The sequence below is a fragment of the Ahaetulla prasina genome, chromosome 5 (genome assembly GCF_028640845.1).
Source record: "Ahaetulla prasina isolate Xishuangbanna chromosome 5, ASM2864084v1, whole genome shotgun sequence".
Lineage (NCBI taxonomy): Eukaryota > Metazoa > Chordata > Lepidosauria > Squamata > Colubridae > Ahaetulla > Ahaetulla prasina.
This window is the reverse complement of record NC_080543.1, coordinates 55,687,855-55,714,302: the sequence shown is the minus strand read 5'-3', so window position 1 is coordinate 55,714,302 and position 26,448 is coordinate 55,687,855. Positions and strand designations below refer to the sequence as shown.

General features: G+C 38.1%; 1 protein-coding gene across 1 annotated transcript in view; it reads left to right on the top strand.

Moving 5' to 3' along the window:
* The window catches only part of URB1 (URB1 ribosome biogenesis homolog), a 62,881-nt gene that overhangs the window by 33,896 nt on the left and 2,537 nt on the right, over positions 1–26,448 (top strand). Inside the window, exons 22-38 of the mRNA XM_058184836.1 lie at positions 97–943; positions 1,463–1,655; positions 2,040–2,223; positions 2,874–2,932; positions 4,396–4,589; positions 5,407–5,517; positions 6,151–6,214; positions 7,693–7,864; positions 9,150–9,252; positions 13,946–14,106; positions 14,810–14,921; positions 19,261–19,367; positions 19,931–20,074; positions 21,318–21,427; positions 22,139–22,324; positions 23,343–23,584; positions 24,388–24,960. Coding sequence (XP_058040819.1) covers positions 97–943; positions 1,463–1,655; positions 2,040–2,223; positions 2,874–2,932; positions 4,396–4,589; positions 5,407–5,517; positions 6,151–6,214; positions 7,693–7,864; positions 9,150–9,252; positions 13,946–14,106; positions 14,810–14,921; positions 19,261–19,367; positions 19,931–20,074; positions 21,318–21,427; positions 22,139–22,324; positions 23,343–23,584; positions 24,388–24,960 — 3,562 coding nt within the window. The remainder of the gene's footprint in view (positions 1–96; positions 944–1,462; positions 1,656–2,039; positions 2,224–2,873; positions 2,933–4,395; positions 4,590–5,406; positions 5,518–6,150; positions 6,215–7,692; positions 7,865–9,149; positions 9,253–13,945; positions 14,107–14,809; positions 14,922–19,260; positions 19,368–19,930; positions 20,075–21,317; positions 21,428–22,138; positions 22,325–23,342; positions 23,585–24,387; positions 24,961–26,448) is intronic.

The window sequence follows — 26,448 nt, the reverse complement described above, 5'->3', positions numbered from 1 at the left end:
AGTGAAAAACAGAATGCTGATCAGACACTGATCTAATCCAATAAAGTTTGTATGTTTATTGGGCAAAGTTTTTTATTGCAGCTATTTCTATTTTAGATCATGGAAGAGATGCTCTCTTTGGTCTTCAAACACCCTATCCTAGAAAATTGGTTCCTGGCTATAGAACAACATTCCCTCCCTCAACACAGTCTTAATCCAATTAAAGTAAAACTGCTTTCAAGTCATCTAAACCGCCACATTCTTGACTTGTTGAAAATGAGCTGTCCATTGCTACAACTTAGGCATCAGCTGGATATACTCTGCAGATATTTTGAAGCCATCACAAAGACTGTTTTGGAAGAGCTGCACTCTGGTGCAAAAGAAGGATGCAGAATATCTCCCAAAAAATCTCTGCAGATAGAGGCTTTACAAGAACTGCACATTTACATGAGTACGGACCAACTGAAAGAAATCATGCTGCAACTTTGCAAGGCCAACCTAGCCACTTCAAAATCTGAAACTTTAGCTGGAAAAAAAATCTGTCTGAATATTCATGGACAAACTTTGATGCAACTGCTCACAGATGGCTACCAGAGAGGTTCTCTGAAAGGAAACTCCTTTTTTTCAAGAGAGCACATTCAAGGAATGAGCATTCTGTTGTCTGCATGTATCACTGAAGAGTTGGAAAAGGTCTTTATGTGTGTGATACAGAAAGAACCTATCTTTGCCCAGGCAGTTGACATTGATGTGCAGCTTTTGTGCCTTAAGCGTTCCACAGAAATTTCTCTTTCTATTGTAGCTTTATTGATTCAGTACTCTCACACTCATTTGCTACATTTTGAGCTTTGGTGCCTGAAGAGCAGTACAAGCAAATTTCTGAAAATGAATGCAGCCCTTTTTATGCCCCTTGTTAACGTGTATTTGGACTGTCAAGAGAAGCAACATTTCAAATGCTTATCAAACGGTAATCATGCCAGCTGATTTTTAACACTACTCTAACCATCTTACGAATAATAACATGGTTATTATGTTATTAACATGGTTATTATATGCCTCAGGAATAATATAATAGTCTTTTAAGCCTAACATTGTTAAAAATGTAGGACATTGAAACATTATTTTATTTCTGATTCATTTATATTTGAATATTTTGTTCTGCATTTCTTGCTTTGAAGCCATCTGCTAGGCTGATTTGTGCTTCTATAATATTGCCTAGGATAAATGATGCAAGAAGCATTTATCTAGATCTTATTCTGTTAGCTTTTTCGTGTACTATCATGAACCTTCTTTCCAAGCAGATAAGCATTTCTCCAGATAAAGTTCTGTCTTGGCTAGAAATCCTGCTCTTCTGTTGAGTCTATATTTAAGAAGCTCTTCTTAAGTTTTAAGTTAGTTACTGTGGGCCCTGGTGCGTACATAATCCCTTGAATTTTGGAAATGTTGTTTTGTTCCTTTGTACTTTGACTTTGTATCTTGTTTTCAGCTGTTAAGTCTGCCTTGAGAGAAGCTTTATGGCCAGAACTGCTGAATAATCTTTTGAAAGTGGATTCATCACAGCCATCTACTATGGAATGTCATGTTCTTTCTAAGTTATTGCCACTATCCGATACACAGGCCTTTACTGATCTAACAGAAAAATTAACTCTAACTCTTGAGAGACTTGGAAATTATGAACAGTAAGCTTACATAATTTCTAGCTGTGAAAGAATTATACATGTGAACAATTAAGGAATTATTTTTTATTTTAAAACAAGAGTAGACATTCAGAATTCTCTTTTTGTAGTGTATTTTGAAGTGTGGATGAAGATCATAAAGTTTAATGTAGATATATAACAGTTAAAGAAACTAAGCCAACTTTTACCCTCATGTGGCCCAATCCATCTTGCTGCCTTCTACTCAATTAACAATAGACATTTTGGGCTCAATAGTGGTTGTAAGTTGAGGACTATCTGTAGTTATGTTGAGCTTATATAATGGGGTAAGATTGGGGAGTGAAGAATTGAAAGAAGAATTGAAATAGACATTGCCTCTGTTCTGTTACTCTTTTCAAACCTCTCCAGTTGGATAATTGCTGATGCTGTATCAAGAGCTCTGGAGACCTCTGCAGAAAAAGTGCATTCATGGGGAAAACATCTACTAATTTCCTGTATGAAGTGGTTGATCCTGTCCTTCAGTAGTAGCCAAGAGCAAGAAACACATTCAGAAGTGGAGAATACCATGCTATTGAAACTAGAAAACTTATTGGTGAGGACTGGAATTTTCCATTCATTTGTATATTAATTTATTAAGAAATGGTGGAGAATCAGACAAAAGATACTGAATACAGCAATACATTTCAGGTTTTTTTCCATTAGGAAGTATATATCCACAGATGGATCCAACAAATAATTGCAAATGCTAGTTTTTCAATTTTGCTAGAATTTTGGAGAGCATGGACCCAACTATGGTTACTCCAGATGGGGTTTCCAAATGTTTCCTCTGTAGCTGTGCATTCTATTAAAGGAGACAAGTAATATACTGTCAGTATTCATTAAACTCCTAACTTTTCATAAATTTCATTAAAATTAAAATTCTCTACTGTAGTACTTTCCCTTTAAAATTTATGAAAATTGTTAATCATGGAAGGAGATTTAATTCATATAAAACTTTATTGTAAATGATAGAAGAAACATCATAGGAGCCAATCCACACCTTTCTAAAAAAAGTGTTATGCCAAAAATTTTAATATTTGTCAGTTTGCTGCGTTAAATTCATGAAAAAAGGATGGGATTTTTCTTTTCAAAGAGTGCAGAGACCTCCTTTTGAATGATCTCTCTTTCTAGTTTAGGCCAGTCAGTTCTGAAAGCTTTATTATATTGCAGTGCATGATATATTACTATTTCTTGTCTATCCAGAATTCAGTAACTGAAGTGGTTCCAGACGACTGGAATAGTTTTGTGAAGCTGGGGCTGAAGTAAGCATATTTATGTTTATAGCAATGATGCATTTTTTCAGATAACCAAGCTGGAAAAATTCTTAAGAACACACTGCTTTAATATGTCTATGGAGACTCTCAATGATCCAGGTCATGGTTGTCTCAAAGGTGCTTTTTCAAGAGGCAACTGGACTTTCTGCTTTTTCTTTGAAGACGTTTTGCTTCTCATCCAAGAAGCTTCTTCAGTTCTCCCTACTTCCAGTACTCCCTACTTCTACACAAATGAAGTGTTTTGGTTATGCAAGCTATTTTACTGAATTATCTCTCCCTATGTGTATTTAGAATAATTCTTGCACAGATTATATGTATGCAGAGAATTCTGCTTCCTTTTTTTTTTATTAAAGAGTTCTACAAAGAATTTTTTCAATACATCCCACTTCCCTCCCCCCACCCATCTTCATCAACCATTCATCCATTGGACAAAGAACTTGCACTATTTCAATCAACCTGAATAAAGTACAGGTTCACTAAAATTCGTCACTTCTATAGTAATGTGAATATGAGGTTAAATATTGATAGAAGTGGCCATAGGGATGCATTGGTGTCAATATCTATGAAATATAACAACTGACTGAATTGCTTCCTGATTATGGAATTTCTTTTAATTTAAGAAATAACACCTAATACACCACGTTATTATCCTTTAAAGCTGAAACACACAATCTGAATACCCAGAACCCCAGAAAACCCTTGTCCTTTATAGATCTGCAAAAATTTCTATTAAACTGTAATTGTTAACAAGGATAATTATGAAATTATTGAATGGCTAGTCCTTCAGCAACTGTTCACAGTTACAATGGCGATGAAGAAGTAACTTTTTGACCAGTCCTCGCATTTATAACCTTCTGAATTCTATGAACAAAGAGCAGTGGTTTAAGCACAATTGCAATTTTACTGAGTTGTGGCTTTCAATTGTGGTCACTAAATGACAACTTCCTATTATAGTAAACATATTTAATTTTAATTAAATGTAAAGATAATTTAAATAGTTTGATTTTTTTTCTGGTCTAACCAACTAGGACAGGGGTGTCAAACTTGCATCGTCAGGGCATCGTCACGTGACGTATCACGACTTTTTTCCTTTTTGCTAATGTGGGCATGGCCAGCATGTGACGCATCCGTCCATGGGCCACAAGTTTGACAGCCCTAAACTAGGAAGTTCAGCATGCAACTAAAAAGCCAAGTTCAGGAAAAATTAGTTACTGGATGAGTTAAATGACAGCACTAATTATCCATTGGATAACATGGGCAGGCAGCTAGAATCTATTCTTTCTAGAGGGCTCCAGGTTGGGAAGGCAATTTGGAAGCACATTCATTGTTTCTACAGACCCCAAAATAATGTCAGCATGCAGAAGAACTTCTGGTGTATATCTCTTTTTTACACAAGCTTGTTAGCAGAACAGTCTGATGTTTGATTTAATGTCTTTTTAATTGTCATGCAGGTATCGTTATAAAGACCAAACTTTCCTGAAAACTCTGAATGCAGCTATAAATGTATTATACCAGAAAGAAAACTCTTTTAAAAAGAGATTAACCAAACCTGAAGTGCTTTATATGATGATCACGCAGCATTCACTGTTTTTGTCCACAATGTTGAGACCACAAGAAGGCAGTGACACGAATGCTCATTTAAGAGGTCTCTCTTTCTTTCTAGCTTCTTTGGTGTCTATGTGTAATTTATTTATTTGCAAACCATTTTTCCATACATTTTGTTTGTTGCCCACTGATGTATTTTGGCAGTTGTATCTATCTAGCATGATAATTTATAGACTCATACAGACAGCATACAAGTTTAATAAATTATTTTAATGCCCAACTGAATTTGTCAGTGGACTTCAAAAAATGATTGTATATGGTTATCATACAGTGCATTTGGCTATACAGTGTACAGTGCCATACAGTGGTTACCAAATGTAGTAGAGGAGGGGGTATGTGAGAGAAAAGTGAGAGAAGTGAGAAATACTTTCTCTTCATAAAAACTGCTGATTTCCCAGCAAATTAGTTTTCATCATTCTCTCAAGGTCATTTTCCCAGAGGGTCCTGAACAAATTGAATTTATGCTAAGCTATAAAAAAAGGTATGGATGTGGGATTATTGTTAAATAATTAATGGTCTGTAATGTTTGTACCAAAAACACTATTCATGTGTAGTGCTTACCAACCTGTTGCTTTTCAAATGTCTTGGACATCCAGGATATCTTGCCAACATATAGTTGGAAACACATCTATAGTTTTCCAATTTAGATACTAGAAAGTTTTGTGCATAGCTTAAGTCATATGAATGAGAACACTGAAGAAAATTGGTGCGGCGCTGTTGAGATGATTTATTTATCCCAGAAGATCCTGACCAGTCAGCTTATTGTGCAGCATGATTATGTTAAAAAAGTGCTGGAAAAAAAATCAAATTGCATGATGGGAGAGAAAGAGCAAAATACCTTTCCTTTTTGCTTTCAGAGACGTTAGTGAACCTCCTGTTGTCTCTTGTGAAACTCTGCCCTGCAGTTTGTGAGAGTAATCATTTTGCTGTGCTGCTTGGAGCATATGGTGCAACACTGAACGTTTCAGGTGAGCAAATTTTCACTTGAAAGTGATGTTTATTAACAAAAAAGCTTAATGTAGAAGAGGAGGAGTAATCAATTGTGCCCGTTTGACTTAAACCATTTAACTGTAGTACTTGAATCAATCAAGAAAACAGAAGTTAATTTTAAAAGATTTTGTGTCTTTAAGGCTTGAACGAAACATTCATTTTTTCTACATTTTTAAACTAACACCCAGCAAAAATTCAAAAAAGAAGGGCTCATTGCTCAAGATAAAGCAGTAGTGATGACTGGATGGGGGCTTGTATTATGGGGTGGACTGAGCCTGAAGGATATTGAATACACTTTGTTATAGATGTTCAGGGACGTGAGGTGGTCTCACAACTAGATGATGAATGTTTCCATAAAATATTAGAATTCAAGATGATAGGATGGCTATAAAAGCTCAAAACTGAGAATAACAATAATGAGTCAAAGATGCTAGTTTTCACTTTAAGCCCTTAGTGACACACCTGAATGTGTGAAGTGCCTGAAATGGAGAGAATGGGATGGACACACACCTATGTTTAGTCTCCATGAAAATGTTATATGGCTATGTTGTTAGGAATGTTGGTTTCCTCTAAGTGTATGTCATTTTTACATTGTCTTTCATTTTTTTTAGATCAGAAGATACTGTTTCTACTTAAATTATATGAAAATAATGGCCTAAGCCTTCTTGACTTCAGGTTTGTTTATACACCTTGGTCATTGTAATAGATGCATAATGTACATATCTTGTCAGCCTTGTTTCGCTATGGTTTGCTTAATCAGAATTGGTTGAATAAACCAATATATATTGGGTTCATAAAACAGGTTAAGATTTAAACTATTTATAGAAAATAGTTTATATAAATATAAACTATTTACAAAGTACAAAGCTTGGGTTTACAATGCATAATAAGTTGAAATCAAGAAGCAACACAATATAGCCTAAAACTATAGGCCACATGAGGCTCTCAAAAAAATTGTGACTCTCAGCTTTCAAAACATTGTTATCAAATAGTAATTTTTAGTGTGGCAAAATAGGAAAATTATTTAAATATGTAATGAGTCTGATCTTAATTCAGTTTAATTTTAATTAAGGCTATAAGCTTACTAAATGAAATTGTTTAGTTTTTGCCTGGCTCCACCTGCTATTTTTGGAATGAAGCCTTCCCTACACCATTCAAAAGTCAAGAAATATTTATACAGTCTTGGAATAGTGTGTTACCAGAATGGAGTCTCTATGTCTACAGTCTCTTCTTAAATTATTTACTGCTGCCATAATTGCCTGTGGCCACTAACTCAAAGTGCAGTAAGTAATACGAATCATCTGACTGCTGCCATCTTCCTCCAATTAGAAACAGCAGAAATTCAGAATGGGGCCTTCCTTACCTACTATATATGTGCAAGGACAGATAAGATAATAGAGTTGTTTTATTTGGTAGGAAAATGGCACTTTGCTTTCTCTTTGCTTTGCAGGCCTTCAGATATTGGTACTTGACTATAGGTTTCAATATAAACTTAATGAACTGGTAAATTCAGGGACTGCCTTTTCTTCTGATCATTCTCCCAATTTATTTCAATGATCAAGAAACACTGTTATATAAATATTCTTCCCACAAGAGATAGAGTTGTAGGACAGATGCTTGTCATCTCTCCTGGTCACAAAGTGGTCAAGAATATAATGGTAGCACTTAAATATCTGGATCATCTTGCCCCTAGGACAAGCAATATTTATGATAGCTAGAAATATTGTTGGACTGTCTCCCCTGTCTTTGACATATTTCCTGAATCATTAAAGAACATCTTGAAGGCAACAGTTTAGGGTCTGTTGTAAAGCTTTCGTTTGATTAATTAAAAAACAACATTGTGGCTATGAAAAGAAGCCTTCTGCTGACTGATTTTGTTGACACTTTGCAGGAGTTAAGACTTTGTTAAGATAATTCACTGTGATCATCTCTCTGCAATTTACCAAAACTAACAGAGTGGACTAAATGTCATTTCATAACGGTTTAATTTTGTTTGAAATGGCTTAGGAAGGGAAGGAAACACATTCTTGTGTAAGAAGTGGATGCAAACGCTAGCCTTTTCTACTGTTAATAAGTCAGATTAATATTTTAATTGCTATCTTCTCTTCAAGCACAACATAAAAATAGATGTTTTTCTCCTGGTATAATTCTAGAATATTGCTTTGGGGCCCAGCTGCTGTGGAGCATCATAAAACATGCAAAAGTTTGGGGAAGTCACTATGGCAGCAACCAAGCATGCAAGAAATTATGTGCCTGCTGGATCGAGAAGTAATGATGAGGACCATACTCCACTTCCCCCAGCATCGGCATCTTCTTTCCCCTGAGGTGCTTTGGACTTAACTGCAGATTTCTGTTCTTTTTATATATAATTTAACTTGTTGCTCAGGGATTAAGCATCAGATCCCTGTTCAGGATTTGTCATTTAGTTTTGAGCTAACTATTGAGGAAACAGTTAAAATGTTTTTGAAAAAAGAAAAACCAGTCAAGCCAACATGTAGCAGTAATTTCTAAATTTACTGGTAGTCCTCAACTTATAATTAGTCATTTAACAACCATTCATAATGATGATGGCCTTAAAACAGGTGCTGTATGGCCCATAAAGCACTTCTACTGTCGTAAAACATTGTGTAGGGCTCCCCCCAATCACATGATCGTATTTCAGCCCCTTGGTAACCTGTTCTGCAACCTGCCCTATGATCACAATTTATACTCTTCTCTCTGACCTTCCCCAGAAAATTAATGGGGAAGCCAGCAAGGAAGGTTGCTGATGGGAGGGGGGACATTAGATTCTCTACAACAGGGGTCCCCCCCCACCCTGCCCACTTCAGGTCTGTGACCAGTTTGCAACAGGGCTGCAGAAAGATCAGGCGAGCTCACATGCTCAACTCCACTTGCACAAGTGGAGCTGTGCACATGCATGCGTGTACCCGCACACTCAAACAAACATCCCCCCTGCCCCCCATGCCAGGCCGCCAAGCCAGAAGGGTTGGAGACCTCTACCCTACAAGCACTGAGGAGTTTCCTCTCCCTTCTGTACAAGGTGGAGCAATCCTCCCATGTGCTGAAGGAATGGACCTCAAATCTGGCAAAAATGCTAGTGAATGCCAGCAATCTGCGCCTTTCAGAATGCTTTATTTCCCCAGAGGGGACATTCCTTGGTGCGCTGAAGGAATGCACTTCAACTCTGGTGAAAAAGTTAGCACATGCTATCTTTCTCGTCATTATTCTCCTTGGTGGGGCAGGCAGAGGGCCCTAGCCTCCTGGGTATGGTGGGAGGCCCAAGCCCTCTCCCTTCCCCACCCTGTCCAGGAGACTTGAGCTCTCTCCCTGGCACTCTGCACAGTGACCCATATGATTGCTTAACGACTTCAACTGGGCGAGCCAGAATTGCAGTTGTTAAGCAAATATATAGCATAGTATTTCTGTTGACAATCGCTTTGCTCAACAACTGAGATTCCAGACCCAATAATAGCCATAAGTGGAAGATTAGCTGTAGGGGTTTCTTTGCAGGATTTGTATGATTGGTTCAGAGAAAAAACAACCAAGGGATCTAAAATCCAAAAAGCAAATCGAAATTCAGGCATACATTCTTTTATGTTTTTCGTTTTAGGAAGAACACATGTTCCAAAGCAAAGGGAAAAGTGATGTGGCTTTTGAAGATCTCTACGATCCATGTTTTCTTCTCCAGCTATTCAGTGAATTATTAAGGCCAGGTATACAAAGTGATTGCTTTGCATTGTCTGGAAGCATTCAATACAGTATGAACTTTTGGACCAGTCTTTCCCAGTCTGGGCCAGCAATTGGCTGACTTCTGTTCCAAGAGTTTCAGCATTTGGGGATGGCTATATATTGGGGAAGATACTATAAACACTGTTTTCACAAAAAAATATTTCCGTTCTAAACTTGTGAGGTCTTAAGACAGGGGATCTTTCACAAGATCTTAGGGGCATCTACCAGAAAACCTGCTGAATCCAACAACTTTCTTGGTCAGCATGTATTTGATTTTGTCATTTGGACTTTTTCTGAAGTGTCTCTTTTTGATTAAGGGGATTTATGTTTCCTTGTCTGAGTTAAAAGAAAACTGGATTGTTTGAGAATATTTTCCAGCTATCTCTGATATTGTTCTCAGGGTAAATATTATGTTGTGGTAACTGGTCTTTACTTATCCAGCAGTAGTAGGATCTAAAAGAGTTGATTAATTAGAAATCTGATTGCTTTGAAAGAAAGAGCAAATGTCTATAATGAACAGAAATAAAATAATGCTTTAAGAAAAATGGCACTTATGTGTGTTCTACAATATTTTTAAATAATATATCCCAGAATGAATGGAGTTACCTTAACATTTTTTTAAAAAAGCTTCCGTTCAGAGTCATTAGCTGATTTTCAACAGAGAGCAAGTGGGGCAGGAGGGGACTTGAGGTCGTAATTTCTGTATTTCATCCCCAAAACTCTAAAAGGACAATCACTCAATTATTTTGTGATCACGAAAGAGAGAAAATGTTTAATAGAAAAGAAATTTAGGTAGCTTCAACATTATAATTATATTTAACAATTTAAATATAATTCAATTTTTCTTTCAGTTTTATCTTTTTTGTTGTTGTTCCAGTCCCAAGCTGCTTAGTGCTTGGGGCCTAGATACTTAGTGTTAAAAAAAAAAAGCACTGTTTTTGTCTCAAAAACTTCCTTTTATGTTGTCAAATCCAGAAGTCTACTGATTCCCCAACATCTTTTGTCTCAGTTGTATCTTCTTTCTACAAGTCTTGTTTAGGTTCCTTTGTGTTTTTGTGGCATCAGCTTTATGTTCTTCAAACCGAGGATTCCATTGTATGTCCTGCATGCCTTAATACTTCCTTTTATCCTGCAGATATAATTTTAAAACAGGCTAATTTTGTGAATCTTTTGACTACAGAATTCTGCAAGACAGTTGAGCATCCTTAGCTATGGATGTGGGCCAAAGGACCCGTATTTCTTTTTTTTGTGGTGTTATATACCACAAAACACTGTGAGGCAAACATTTAATAATTCTCACTATTTTAAAATAGTGTTATTTAAAAAAAAGAGAAAGATATGGCAATTTCCAGAACTGATTATTGTATCAGCAATTGTTTGCTTAGCAGACATCTTTCCAAGGTTCTGTAAATAAGCTGTGTGTTCAACATAAATTAAAGCTACATTAGCAACTGATTCTAGCTGACAAGGTCAGGGTTTTTTGTACATGTTTCTTTGTATGTCCTAGACCTATTTTCATATTAATCTTCAGAAAGTTCATGTAGGCGTTGCCCATAAAAAGGTTTTATCCTTGATAGAATGTGTCTTTTTATAAAATTGAATTGGGGGATTAACCAGAATTGCTTTTCATTCTGTTTCTGTCCTCAAAATTGCAGTGATTTTCATTAGACTTACTGCTCGACAAACATACGTGTATTGATTGAATAAAAATTCAAATCCTTCTCACAGGATACGTAGAAAAGTGTAGTAAGAGATACTATATTTTTCGGAGTATAAGATGCACCTTTTTACCCCCAAAAAGAGGGTGAAAATACTCTGAATGTTGCATCAGCCATACCTGGAGGAGGGGGGAGGGAGTTGATGTGATGGCTGCAACGGTGACAATGGCAACAGGCAGCTGATTGGCAATAATCTGGGATCCAACCGTCAATCAGAAAGGTGAAAAGCAAACGGTTCTGGGAACCATTTGTTATAAATTGAGCCCCGCCCTGCCGCTGCCTGAGCGCCCCCCCACATTGCTGCCACTCACCTGGAGAAGCTGCCTGAAATGCCGCCACCCGCCTTCAGGAGCTGCTGCTGAAGCCACACACACCCAATGCCGCTGCTCGCCTTCAGGACCTGCTGCCGAAGCCGCACCTCCTACCCCAACACCACTGCTTGCCTTCAGGAGCTGCCATCAAAACCGCTTGCTTGGAGAAGCTGCTGCCTGACAGGTTAGTCTTAAAGCTTTCAACTTGTGGACTTTAAATCTCAGTATTCTGGAAGTTGAAGTCCACAAGTCCTTAAGCTGTCAAGTTTGAAGACCCCTAGGATAGGGGTTAAGGTTAGCATCTGTTTGTAATGGGTTAGGATTAGCAACTGTTTATAATGGGTTGGGGTTAGCACTTGTTTGTAAAGGGTTAGGGTTAGGGTTAAGGTTAGGTTTAGGGAGGAAACGAATCACCAATGTCCTAAAATTCTCAGCTTCCTATTGTTACCGTAGTTTAGGGTGGGGGCATAATGAGCTACCATAGTATGTGCGTATGAATGTATGAACATGGTTTCAGCTACAGTGCTCTGCATTGTTATAAAGGACACAATATTGTTCTTTCTTGCAGAAAAATTGTCAAAGCCAAGAAAGTAAGCATACAAAATCTCTTTCAAGTTGGAAGTCATGAAATATGCTCAGGAGCATGGAAACAGAGCAGCGGAGAAACATTCTAGACCACCTCCAACTGAAAAAATGATAAGCAAATGAAGGAAACAGGCGGAACAGCTGCAAAAGATAAAGGATAAAAGCAAGCACAATTTTCCTGCAAAGTGGCCACAGTTCGAGGAGGACATGAGAGACTGGATCATAGGTCATCGGAACAGTGGCTTCGCAGTCACCACAAAAATGGTGATGTATGAAGCCACACAGAAAGGCATTCAGGATTTTACTGGATCACCATCGTGGTGCTTCAGATTTATGAGGCGATATGGCCTTGCTATGCGCACCAAAATTAGAATTGCGCAAAGAATGCCAAAAGAGTATGAATGTAAGATGATTCTGTCTTTTCATACTTTTGTGATAAGATTCCAGGAAGAAAAATAATTTTGAAATTGGCCAGATTGGGAATATGGATGAAGTCCCAATTACCTTTGATGTGCCATCAAATAGGACTGTTGATGTGAAAGGTGCCAAAAGCATAACCGTGAAAACCTCAGGACATGAAAAGAAACAAAATTGTGTTGTCCTGCTATGCAGTTGGTGCCAAATTGCCATTAATGTCAATATTCAAAAGAAAAATCTTCCCAAAGGAAGTGATTCCAAGAGGTGTTGTTGTGCAAGTCCATGAGAAAGGATGGATGGACAAACATGGAATAAAAGTATGGATTGAAAGATTGTGGTCCAAACGTCCTGGAGGGCTTCTGAAAAAAACAGCTGTATTAGTGCTTGATCAGTTTAGAACACTTATTAGTGAAACCACAAAGAAAAGATTCAAAGAAGTGAAGACTCATCTAGCTGTAATTCCTGGGGGTCTTACCAGCCAGTTGCAACCTCTTGATGTTTCCATCAACAAGCCATTCAAAGTGCACATGCAAGAAGAGTGGAACAAATGGATGGTTGCTGGTAATCATGATCTGACACCCACTAGAGTAATGAGGAGGCTCACTATCACTCAAGTTTGTGAATGGGTGAAAACATCATGGAACTCAGTGAAGGACAAAATTGTTACACGGTCCTTCAAAAAATGGGGTATAAGCAATGCCTTAGATGGAACTGAAGATGACATCATTTTGAAGATAGCGAAGAAAGAGATTGTGAGCAACTGAGTTTCCTAAACTCTGATACCACCAGATGATGATGAGTTCTTGGGGTTTCCAGAAAATAAGAGGAGTGCTTGAACCTTAAAGTCTCTCATCATTTGTTAATTAGATTAGATTAGATTTTAAATTTATGGGTTTTAAATGGGTTTTATTTTTTATATTGTTTTTAAACATTTTAACATTTTTAAACATTTGGCTTTTTAGAATAAGTTTTTTAATTGTTATTTTACTTTGTATTTATGTGTTTTTATTTGCCTGTGAACCGCCCTGAGTCCTTCGGGAGATAGGGCGGTATATAAATACGATTAATAAATAATAAATAAATAAATAAATAAATGACAGTGATAATGGTTCTTAATACCGCTGTTGACTTTACATGGTTGTAAAAAGTGTACATGGTTGTAAAAAGTGTACATGGTTGTAAAAATTATTCTGCTATACTGGTATTTTATTAAATAATATATTACCACCCCATTTGGTTCAGAATACTTTTTTCCTTGTTTTCCTCCCCAAAAATTAAGGTGCGTCTTATACTCCGGTGCATCTTATACTCTGAAAAATACGGTAACTACTCTGTTTTTACTGGCTATGAATATGCATTCTGGTAGAGGTGAACTGAGAAAAAGGGAGAAAAAAAATGGTATTTATACCAGAATGTAGAATCCATTAGAAGGGTACAGTAGGGATCCTTATATGTGAGGAGAACTTTAAGGCAATTCAACTTTATACAGGAGAGAGTGACAGAGAAGACTGTTTTTCTAACAAGTCTGTCATTAATTCTGCTGGTAATTGTTGTGATTTTAATGTGTGATTTCAGATTTTATTTTCTTAAATTATTTTTGAAATACTTTATTAAAAATGCATATTTCTTTTCTTCCTGCTGTGTAGAATGTGTGGTGGCATGTCATAAGTTTGTTGAAGTCAATGCATTGGGCTTGACAGTAGCTGCCCTTAGCAGCTATGACAGTAACATGCGTGCAGCTGCCTACCATGTCCTGAGTTCCTTTCGCTCTCATCTGGAAGCGGCTCGGTTTCGAGAACAGAAACAGGTAGAGATGAGTTAACTTTTGTACCACTTAACAGAAAAATAAATTTTTTGTATTAAAATGAAATCCATTCTATTCCAGTAATTTAGAATATCTTGATTGTTAATTTTTTAAATTAAATCCAATCTGGAATCATGATTAGAATGCTGATTTTTCTTTTCTGTCAAATATGAAAATGTATTTAGAGCACTTTGTAATTTATCTGTCTTCCTGAAATTTGAGGTTATGTATGAATCAACAGGTAAGTGAATCCAAGTTTGTATTAATATTCTTTATGCAATTTTTAAATTAAATCCAATCTGGAATCATGATTAGAATGCTGATTTTTCTCTTCTGTCAAATATGAAAATGTTTTTAGAGCACTTTGTAATTTATCTGTCTTCCTGAAATTTGAGGTTATGTATGAATCAACAGGCAAGTGAATCCAAGTTTGTATTAATATTCTTTATGCAATTTTTAAATTAGATTTAAGCTACTAATAATTTCTATTTTATTATGCATCCACATTGATCTTGTATATTTAAATGGTATGGTTTCAATGAGTTTGTTAATCTGGGATTAGGATAAATAACAATTTAATTGCAGTGGTCTACAGGAAAATAAATATTGTTCTATGAAAAATAGTTTTGTGAGTGCAATTAAAGGTTTCTAAATGGAATTTTAAAAAACCTTTTTCCAGTTGTTTTACTTTTTCTCTTTTTTGTAGTTGCTGTACCTCATGGACGTTGTGCAAAATGGAATAAAACAACCAAACCTCAGATTTACTTTCCCTTTAACACTGTATATAGCTAGAGTTGCTCAGCAAATACTGAAGCCAGGTACTATAGAACTTTGTAGAGTTATATAAGCTAAAGGTTTTACCCAGTTTAATAACAAAAGATTTGAGAGCTAAATGGCAGGCTCAGAGAGCAAACCACTACAAAAACAATGGAAATATTTGTAATTCACAAAATAATGGGGCAAATGGTCATTTTCCATTTGAGATATCTATGTGATAATGTTTCCATTGGAGAAAAGTTAACTAGAGGGGAAAATATAGTGAAATTAATTCTATGTAAATATATGTACAACAAAACAAATTAAGAAAATGAAGATGATAGTTGATACCTGTGATTTGTATTACAAATTTTATTATTATTATTATTATTATTATTTATTGGATTTATAAACCGCCCTTCTCCCGAAGGACTCAGGGCGGTGTACAGCCAGGATAAAAAAGAACAATATACAGGTAAAATACAATTAAAAAACTTATTATACAGTATGGCCGAAATAATTAAGAATTAAGAATCTAAAAACCCCAATTAAAACCAGAGAAAAAAATTTTAAATTTAAAATTAAACAATTTAAGAAAGCCCATACGAACAAAACAAATATGTTTTCAGTTCGCGAAAAGTCCAAGGTCAGAATTTGACGAAACCAGGGGAGTTCGTTCCAAGAGTGGGGCCCCCCCAGAGAAGGTTCTTCCTCTGGGGGCCGCCACCCGACATTGTCTGGCGGACGGCACCCTGAGAAGGCCCTCTGTGCGAGCGTACGGGTCGGTGGGAGGCATGAGGTAACAGAAGGCGGTCCTATAAATACCCAGGTCCCAAGCCATGGAGCGCTTTAAAGGTGAGTACTAACACCTTGAATCGCACCCGAAAGGCCACAGGGAGCCAGTGCAGTCTGCGAGGAGAGGTGTCACATGGGAGCTACGTGTGACTCCTCTATCACCCGCGCAGCTGCATTCTGACCAACTGAAGCCTCCGAGTGCATCTCAAGGGGAGCCCCATGTAGAGAGCATTGCAATAATCCAGGCGGAGGTAACCAGAGCGTGAGTGACTGTGCATAGGGCATCCCGATCAAGGAAGGCGCAACTGGCGCACCAGGCGAACCTGGTGAAAGGCTCTCCTGGAGACGGCCGCCAAATGATCTTCAAACGACAGCCGCATCCAGGAGAACACCCAAGCTGCGCACTCCCTCCTTTGGGGCCAATAACTGCTTCAACAGTCAGCTGCGGCTGCAGCTGACTGTATCGGGTGCCGCATCCACAGCCACTCCGTCTTGGAGGATTGAGCTTGAGCCTGTTCCTCCCCATCCAGACCCGACGGCTTCCAAACACCGGGACAGCACTTCGACAGCTTCGCTGGGGTGGCCCGGGTGGAAAAGTACAGCTGAGTATCATCAGCGACAGTTGATATCTCACCCCAAAGCCACTGATGATCTCACCCAACGGTTTCATATAGATGTTGAACAGGAGGGTGAGAGAATCGACCCCGCGGCACCCCACAAGTGAGGTGTCTCGCGGTCGACCTCTGCCCCCTGTCAACACCGTCTGCGACGGTCGGAGAGATAGGAGGAGAACCACCGATAAACGGTGCCTCCCACTCCCAATCCCTCCAACCGTGCAGCAGGATACCATGGTCGATGGTATCGAAAGCCGCTGAGAGGTCTAATAGGACCAGAGCAGAGGAATAACCCCTGTCTCTGGCCCTCCAGAGATCATCCACCAACGCGACCAAAGCTGTCTCCGTGCTGTATCCGGGTCGGAAACCGGACTGGAACGGGTCTAGATAGACGGCTTCATCCAGGTACTGGGATAGCTGCCGTGCCACAGCACTCTCTACAACCTTCGCAGTGAAGCGAAGGTTGGAGACCGGACGGTAATTACCTAAAATAGCTGGGTCCAGGGAAGGCTTCTTGAGGAGGGGTCTCACCACTGCCTCCTTCAAGGCAGCAGGGAAAACTCCCTCCAACAAAGAAGCGTTGGTAATCCCCTGGAGCCAGCCTCGTGTCACTTCCCGGGAGGCCAGCACCAGCCAGGAAGGGCACGGGTCCAGTAAACATGTCGTGGTATGCAGCCTCCCCAGCAACCTGTCCACGTCCTCGAGAGTCACAGGGTCAAACTCATCCCAAATAACCTCCACAAGACGCGACTCCGCCCCCCCACCTGGATCATCCCAATTTCGGTCCAAGCCGTCCCAGAGCTGAACGATTTTGACGTATAGATAACCACTAAACTCCTCGACACGGCCCTGCAACGGGTCATCCCACACCTCCTGATGAAGGAGGGAGCGGGTCACCCGAAACAGGGCGGCCGGGCGGTTATCTGCCGACGCAATGAGGGTGGAAGCATAGGAACGCCTCGCCCCCCTCATTTTAGATGTTTTATGCATGAAAAATATTTTTATTGTTGAGATAAGAATATAACATAAATGTAGTTATATAATGTGCTTTGTAATGAATATGAAAATATGCAGTCCTTTTTCATGAGCCGTGGCAGCGCAGTGGTTAGAATGTAGTATTGCAAGCTAATTCTGCTGACTGCCAGCAGTTAGATTCTAACCAGCACAAGGTTGACTCAGCCTTCCATCCTTCTAAGATCTGTAAAATGAGGATCCTCTGTTCTATGGGGACAATATGCTAACTCTGTAAAATCGCTTTGAGAGTTCTGTAAGCAATGGTCACCAACCAGTGGTCCACAAGAAAATTTTGATGGTCCGTGGAGAAATCTTCGTATTTTTGCCAATCCACCCTGGTGGAGGAGCTGCGGTACAAGCGGGCTGAATTGCAATGGCTGGAAGCTGTGGCTGGAAGCTGTGGGAGCAAAGCACTACTTGCACTTGTGCAGCATCAGCATTCTGCCTTGGTATATTTGCCCAGCCGGTGGCGCAAAGCAGCCCTTCTCTCTTGCTGCTTAGGACTCGGAGCAGTATATGGTCTGGGGAGCAGCCGGATTTTGCTCTATATTGCGGACACCAGATCAGCCTCCTGCAAGTTCTCATCTCATTTCCTGTGGCGCGGGAAACTTCGGCCAGGCTCCTCGAGAGACGAAGGCTTGCAGGGAGCCAGTCTGGCATCCGTAAAATCTGGCTGCTCCCCTGATCAAGCAGCAGGAGACGAGGACTGCTTTGCTCTTCCCGCTTCTGCCCGCCTCCTCCTTCTCCTTCCAGAGTCTCTGGGCTGCTTACTCAGCCGGAGGGAAAACTCAAAGGGTGCTCCACCGCCTGGCTTGCCCGCCTCCCCAGGGATGTCGCCCAGGGAGCCGCGAAGCCGTCTGGCTCTGAAAGGGATGCATGGAGAATCAGAATCAGAGAGAGAATCAGAGAGTGAGAGAGAGAGAGAGAATGAGAGAGAGACAGAATGAAATAGAATCGGAGAGAGAGAGAATCAGAATGAGAGAGAGAGTGGGGGGGGAGAGAGAAAGAGAATGAGGGAGAAAGAATGGGGAGAGAAAGAGGGGGGAGAGAATGAGTGGGAGAGAGAGAGAAAGAGAATGAGAGAGAAAGTGGGGGGAGAGAGAGAAAGAGGGAGAGAGAGAGTGAGTGGGAGAGAGTGGGAGAAAGAGAATGAGAGAAAGAGTGGGAGACAGAGAAAGAGAATGAGAGAGAAAGTGGGGAGAGAGAGAAAGAGGGAGAGAGAGAATGAGTGGGAGAGAGTGGGGAGAGAGAAAGAGAATGAGAGAGAAAGAGTGGGAGAGAGAGAGAGAATGAGAGAGAAAGAGGGGAGAGAGAGAGAGGGGAGAGAGAAAGAGAATGAGGGAGAAAGAATGGGGAGAGAAAGAGGGGAGAGAATGAGTGGGAGAGAGAGAGAGAATGAGAAAATGGGGAGAGAGAGAAAGAGGGGAGAGAGAATGAGTGGAGAGAGTGGGAGAAAGAGAATGAGAGAAAGAGTGGGAGAGACAGAGAAAGAGAATGAGAGAGAAAGTGGGGGGAGAGAGAGAAAGAGGGGGAGAGAGAATGAGTGGGAGAGAGGGGGGAGAGAGAAAGAGAATGAGAGAGAAAGAGTGGGAGAGAGAGAGAAAGAGAATGAGAGAGAAAGTGGGGGGAGAGAGAGAAAGAGGGAGAGAGAGAATGAGTGGGAGAGAGTGGGGAGAGAGAAAGAGAATGAGAGAGAAAGAGTGGGAGAGACAGAGAAAGAGAATGAGCGGGAGAGAGAGGGGGGAGAGAAAATGAGAGGGGAGCGAGAGAGAGAGAGAGAGAGACTGGGAGACCAGGCGCTTCAGCAAGCGGCATGCTGGATTCGTATTAGTGGTCCGCGGGATTTAAAATTATGAACTTGGTAGTCCCTGAGGTCCAATAGATTGGGGACCCCTGCTGTAAAGGACTGTGAAATAGTATATAAGTCTCTGCTATTGCTATTGCTATAATATTCAATTATATTTTGTTGTTTTTACAGAGGAACATATGTACACAAAGTTGAACAGATTTCTTCTATCTCACCAGTATTTGGATTTGAGAAAAGTGCCAGGATTTTTTCAGCTTTTCTATAGTTTTGATTCAGAGGTAAAGAGACTCATATGGACATTTTATGTCCAGCTATCTTTTTTTCACTTTTCTTTTGCTCCATTGCTTAGCTATTAATATTCAATTACTTTCCTGCTGTTATGTTGCCATTTTAAACATGTTCTCCAGAAAGTCTCATCCTGAAAAACCTTCACAACTTTTGCATTCTTATTTGACATAAGAAAAATGTGTAATATTGTTTTATGTCCACAGCAACCATTTTCTGATAGAAAATAGGTTTGATTTCACCATATATGCAGAATTATTATGAAAATCTTTGGGCATTATGGATTGCTAATATTCATTTAGTTGAATCTGCTGATTCAAAGAAAACTGGATAAAATTGAGTTGTAATCACTAAATTGTAAATGGAAAAATACCTGCTAGTATATCTGGAATTTAATTGGTTCAACTGTGGTTTAAGGGTTTCTAATTTTTTTTTACTCTCCTTTTTGAAGCACATCTGTTGTCTGGACTCAGCATTCTCTCTACATCAAAAAGAATTATAATGTAATTTTGCTTGATTCCTTGATGATACTTTACGCATTTTCTTTGTTTTCTAGCACAAAAAGGAGCGTGAATGGGTTCTAGCTATTATTGGAGAAGGTCTCAGAGATAAAAACTGCTATCAGCTGTATGATTATCAAAGAATTTTCCATGTCATTCTGTCCTTCTTCCATAGCCCATTGTGTGATGAAGCAACGCAGGTAAAACTCTTCTAAAAATAAAATGGTTTTTATTTCATTTAGAGCAGGAATGACATTTACACTTTTAACCCAAGATGTCAATCTGAGTCTGTCAGTGTAAATTGAACACTTGCCTAGCTGTTTCCCCAAAAATAAGACATCCCCTGATAATAAGCCCAATTGGGCTTTGAGCGCATGCACTAAAATAAGCCTCCACCTGAAAATACAGTATTTAAACGCAGAGCTGGAAATCAGGTATGACGGCAAGAGGATCCCCATCTTCTTCACGCACCCCAAAATAATAAGACCTCCCCGAAAATAAAGCCAAGGGTTTTTTGGGGGGGGGGTTTGAAAAAAATATAAGACGTGGTCTTATTTTCGGGGAAACACGGGATACATTCTGTAATAAATGTAACATTTGAAGCAAAAAAATATAGAAACTTACCAAATGTTGTTGCAGTCAGTTGGATTTTTAGTCTAAGAGAGATTTTAAACTCTGATGCAGAGGGTTGCCATTTCTGTGAAATGCTGTGGAAGATGGCAGAGAGAGGCCACCAGGAGTAAGCAAGTTTGAAAGGTTACCGCCTTTCCACTCCTGTTTGGAATAGACCCTTTTGGAGCAAAAAACTACCTTAAGCAGAAGAATATAATTGAATGCAATTTCAAATTAGTCTGGATGAAAATATAGAATCTGCATGCTGATGTTATTGCCGTTTGGATTTTTTGATGTATGATGGACAAATTGTGTATTCAGGTATAGAATTTGCATAACACAAAAATAGACCAGGAAATAGAAAAACTTCCAAAAAGCCTAATCTGACATGGATTTACCAATATGTTTGGGTACACACACACGCACACACACATATTCTTCAGTTGTTGTAGTCTACCTGAGCATTCATTATCCCAGACTCTTGCATATCTATCTAGTCGCCCTATATTGGCTCCTCTCTTAGTTAGTATGATTGCTCCGACAACTGAAATTCAATCTAGAAAATTTAATGAATACTGCGACAACTACAGCAACATCACTTTATTCTCTTCCCTAGGAAGTTTGATAGTATAGGAGCACAGATAATATAATAATTAGTATTTCTCCAAATACTCCAGCTCTTACAGTTAGAGTTGAATTGTAGCCACTATTATTAAATCATTAGATGCTATCCGGATCTATAACATGGTGTTAGAAAATTCCCTTTTATCATCTTCTTTTATTAATAGTATTGTATTGTATTGTATTGTTTTGTTTTGCTTTGCTTTTCAGTATCAGATTCTGGAAATACTTCAAAATGCTGCATACATCACTAAAGCTGCTTATGAACTCATAAGGGACCATAGCCTTTTAACTTGGCTGTTATCTGTTGTTGAGAAAAGGTACACAGAAATCTCTTTAGGCCTCTATGCTAATCAGGGATGTGATTGGTCTCTCTCTCTCTCTGTCTCTCTCTCTCTCTGTCTGTCTCTCTCTCTCTCTTTCCCTTCCTCCCTCACTCCCCTCCCTCTCTGTAACAATTCAGTAAGTGACTAAAATTAAATTTATTTTTAAAGAACACAGTATGCAATAAAGCAGTTTAAACCTTTTGCAATTAATTTATCTAATTGTTCTGGGGACATTGACTTTCATAGATGTATGTTTTCTTCTTTCATATTTAGACTTCGATATAATTGAATAATAATCAGAAAAATGACATGTAAGTTTATTAAAAGCTTAAGAAGTACTTCAGGGTCAAATAAAAACTCAGTTCAAAATATGCCATCTCTTTTAAAAATATCAGACTTCACTTAAAGCAAAGTGACTTACTCAAAATTTTATTTGAATAAAATCTGAAGAATGTAATATTGTATAATTGAAATTAGTATAAAAGTAACTGGTAACTAGTCTTATATTATCCTGAATGCTACAATGCTTAGAAGTTACTTTTTAAAACCAAATTGTAAGGACTAATATTAAATTTATATAAAAGAAATTGAATTCAGATGTTCCAACTATTTTGTCAGTTCCTAAAAATGTGAGATTTTATAATGTAAAAACATAGAGTAATAAAATTAAATGTTTCTTGAAATACTTGTCTTTTTTATTTCTAGGTTTCTAGAAAACAAGTTGTTAATATGTATAATCTCCTTAATCGACACTCTTTGGAAAACTAATTTAGGAAATAAGCAAACTTCACTCAGTTCATCTAGCCAATTAAAAGAAAACCAGAAATTGCTTCCCATCCAACTTATTAATGAATTTCTCTATGTTCTGCTCACACTTCTTAACCACATCAGGTAATTATTATCCATTTTTAAGGTATGGTATTGTTGTACTGCTTTGGCATATATTTTTCCTTTACAAAAAGAATTTTTCATTTTAAATAAGAGTAATATTTGTCATCATCATAATCTAGCCCAGTCTAGGCAGCCATTAATATTTTCTGCTGAAGTCAGGACTATCTTCCATAATTCATGCTTTGTATCATTTGGAATTTCTATCTCACATTGCTACTGATTTAGGAGGCTTTTCTTAAAGTTGTTTCACAGTAGTTTGGATCCTGTTAGCAGAACTGAATACGTAGGTATCAACTACTTATATTCTTTTGAGCCTTTGTTTTAGATGGGCTTTTGACCTATCTTCATCCCCTACAGATATTCTTATCTAAGAGAGATGTTAAATCTAATTTAAATTCTTAATGAACAATAAAATAAATGTATCTTTTATGGTTTTCCTCCTCATGTCTTCACATTCCTAAGAAAGAATTTGGAAGTTAAAATTATCAGCTTTGCAGTAGTTGAGCCAGAAGGTGCCTAGGACATGACTCACTGAAAAGCTTCCTGATCCAGGAAAGGATGCAACTGGTGCACCAATTTGAGCTGCCCAAATGCCTTTATGACCACAGCTGCCATCTGCTTACAGAGCAGGAACCCCAAATTGCATTGGTTAAAGATTTAATATTCCCAGATCCAATGGATCTTAATAACCCATGGCTTAGTTTTGGTAGGATTGAGTCAAAGTTGGTTGCTCCACATCCAGGGAGCAACAGATTCAGAAGCCATAAAATTTGGTAAGTCATTGGCTCCAAGGCACATATTATACTAATTTTCTATAAGATTAATATATAGATACAACATTTATGTCATATTTGTAATGTTTTCCAATAATGTATAAATTATCCATCAGTTTCTTGTTTTGCTTCATTCAGGAAAGGTTAACCATTTGGGCCTAACAAAATCAACACAGAGCAGTTAATTATATTGTGCATAATGTGAGATGATATAAATATTTTATCCCCTGTTTTCTGCTGAATAGAACCAACTTGGATCCTGTTGAGTTTATTCAGTTTTTCAGTGTATTAAGTTCTGTATTGGAATACCGTGCTCTGGTTATTGAAGCCTTCAGACAAATGGGCAGATTCGTTGCAAATGAACATATCCTTTCAAACAATGATGTGTTGGTACTTTTGTACAAGTGGAGTATAATTAGCAAAGATATGGAACTTCAGGATGACCTGCATGTTGTTGCACAACAATACCAAATCAAAGAATTGCTTAGTAAGTATTCTCAAAGTACTTCAGAGAGTTGCTATGTAATATTAATGTCCAGATTCAGCAAATGCTGTAAAAACAGCCACTTATTCTGAGATCAAAATAGATTCCTGCATTTGTAATAACTCTCACAAACAATATGTTTGCCAGATGAGTTACAGAATATTGAATTCAGCAGGCATATATCTGAAAATATCTCGATTCATGATGGCAAATTAATTTGAATATCTTCATGCTCAACCTCACCAAATGTCAGTGTCAAAAGTTTTTTATATAACACAAAGGCATTGAAAATAGGGAAATCGTCAGTTGTTTTAGTTTGTCAAAGATTACCTCAGGAAATGCAATCCCTAATGAGGGAGGAATGACTGAGGAAGAACTGTAAGGGAGTTAAAATACTTTGAAAATATGCAGGGATACAGTGTATAAGCAAATTTATCTTGTGTAATGTGAACATGTATCTGATTCTGTTTAGTTAAACTGCTACCGTTGATGTTAATTTTAAAGACGAGTATAAGCCTTTGATGCATTTGATACAGATATTTTTGCTGCACAAAATGGGTGCTGTTCCAGAGATCTTGTTAGATATGAATTATTAACATTTGCTTTTAATAATTGAGGTGCCATAGTTAACTTGCTGGCATTTATTTAATTTCAAATTGCTACTTTTTGAGGTAATGAGCATACTCACTAGGAAGTTAATCTGCATGACATCTGTCAATTCATCTCAGCCTTAGTACTGTTTAATTACTCAATGATTTCCCTTGTTTCATTGTTTATAAAAGGGGTTTTGCTTTTATCTACTTCAGGAAATACAGAAAGGAACAAACCACGGTTACATTCTCAAGCATCAATACGACTAGCTCAGAGAAGGAGTAAAATTGAAATAGAGGCAGCTGCAATCTCTGTAGGGAAAGAAGTTTATTTAAATGAATGTAGAACTCTTCTGAGATCCATTTTTATCCACTGGGAACCTGTTTTACTGGAAACATCAGCAAAATCTCCAACAGAACAGAAAGGATATAGTAATCCAGATCTTACCTGCAAAATTGCTTATTTAGTATTTAGATGGCTTGTGACAGCCTTCCTTGATAGCAACTTGAATATTCAGAATGCGCTCCTGACTTTCTGGTGGTTTAAAAAATGTGGTTTTGGAAACAACATTATATTGGATTATATTCTTAAAGATGAAACCCTGAAAAAGGCTATATTTAAGCTTTATAGTAGCATCTGTAATGCCTCTGAAGTTGTGAAATTGAGTGAGCTCTCTGTGCTTAATGGAATCATGCTCCATCTACTAGAATCTCAGGGCCTGACAGAAAATAATTTTCATGGGGCTGTAAAAAAATTCTGCCTCACTGAAGTGACAGAAGTGAACAAAGGTAATTTTTTTTTACACAAAACGTACTGTCCTTTCTCTACATGTTGCCTTTGACATAAGCTAAACTTCATGTCTATTAACTTATAGGTACGATTAGAAATTGTCAAATTGAAAAAGGCTGTTCTGCTTCATGAAACCTTGGAATTTGCTATATATCATAATAGATTAACATTTCCAGAAGATGGGTTACGGTCAAGGGCAAATAATAGTTCAGAACATTGGGTTTTAGTATATAATTATCTGTAATATCCCAAAGGTTAAACTGGACTTTCTTTGTTTTTCCTTGAAGACATTTCACTTCTCGTCCAAGAACTTTAGAACTGAAGAAGCTTCTTGGATGAGAAGCAAAATGTCTTCAAGGAAAACCAAAGGAAGTCCAGTTGTCTTTTGAAAAAGCACCTTTGGGACAACCACGACCTGGATGACTAAGAATCTCCATAGGTATTTTTAATATTATTTTAAAAGGTACAGTAATGTTTAATAGTTTGAGTCTTCAAGTATTAGTTTTTCTGCTATTTTTAAGTCAAGACAATACAATATTTCTAGTAGCTATTCAAATATTAATTTTGGGGAACTGAGGTTATAACTGGAGTGGGTGGGTTCTACTGGAAAATGAAATGTTCATGGCAGATCTTTTGAAGACTAAATTAAATCTATAAATCAGATACTCAAATACTAATAACTAGGAATATCTAAACTAGGCATGGTTATCTACGGGCCGGGTTATCTACGGGACCGCCTACTGCTACCGAATACCTCTCACCGACCTGTGCGCTCTCACAGAGAGGGACTCCTCAGGGTGCCGTCAGCTAGACAGTGTCGTCTGGCGACGCCCAGGGGAAGGGCCTTCTCTGTGGGGGCTCCCACCCTCTGGAACGAACTCCCCCCAGGACTCCGTCAACTTCCGGACCTCCGAACCTTCCGTCGCGAGCTTAAGACGCATTTATTCATCTGTGCAGGACTGGCTTAGATTTTAGATTTTAAATTTAGATTTTAAATTTGTAGACTTTTAAATTTACAGGGGTTTAAATTTGGTTTTAAGATTTATATTTATATTTTTAATATTTGGCATTAGAATAAGTTTTTTAATAGTTATTTTAATTGTATATAAATGTTTTATGTGCCTGTGAACCGCCCTGAGTCCTTCGGGAGATAGGGCGGTATACAAATTTGAATAAATAAATAAATAAAAATAAATAAATAAATAAATAAATAGGCATGTCCAACCTGCCAGATGCAGAGGGCATGTAGTCCTGGACAGCTAGTAATGCACCCCCACAAGACCATAAAGTTTTAGAGTTATTATGCGATTTATACACATTGACTATATTATAAATTATATGTGTGGCCCAGGAAAATTCCTGTTCATTCAGTGCAGCTCAGGCAAGCCAAAAGGTTGGATATCCGGTATCTAAATCATTCTCAATGCAAGTTATTCTCGGTACAAAACAAAAAAAAGGTCTATTTCAATCAGGGTAGAAGTATGCTG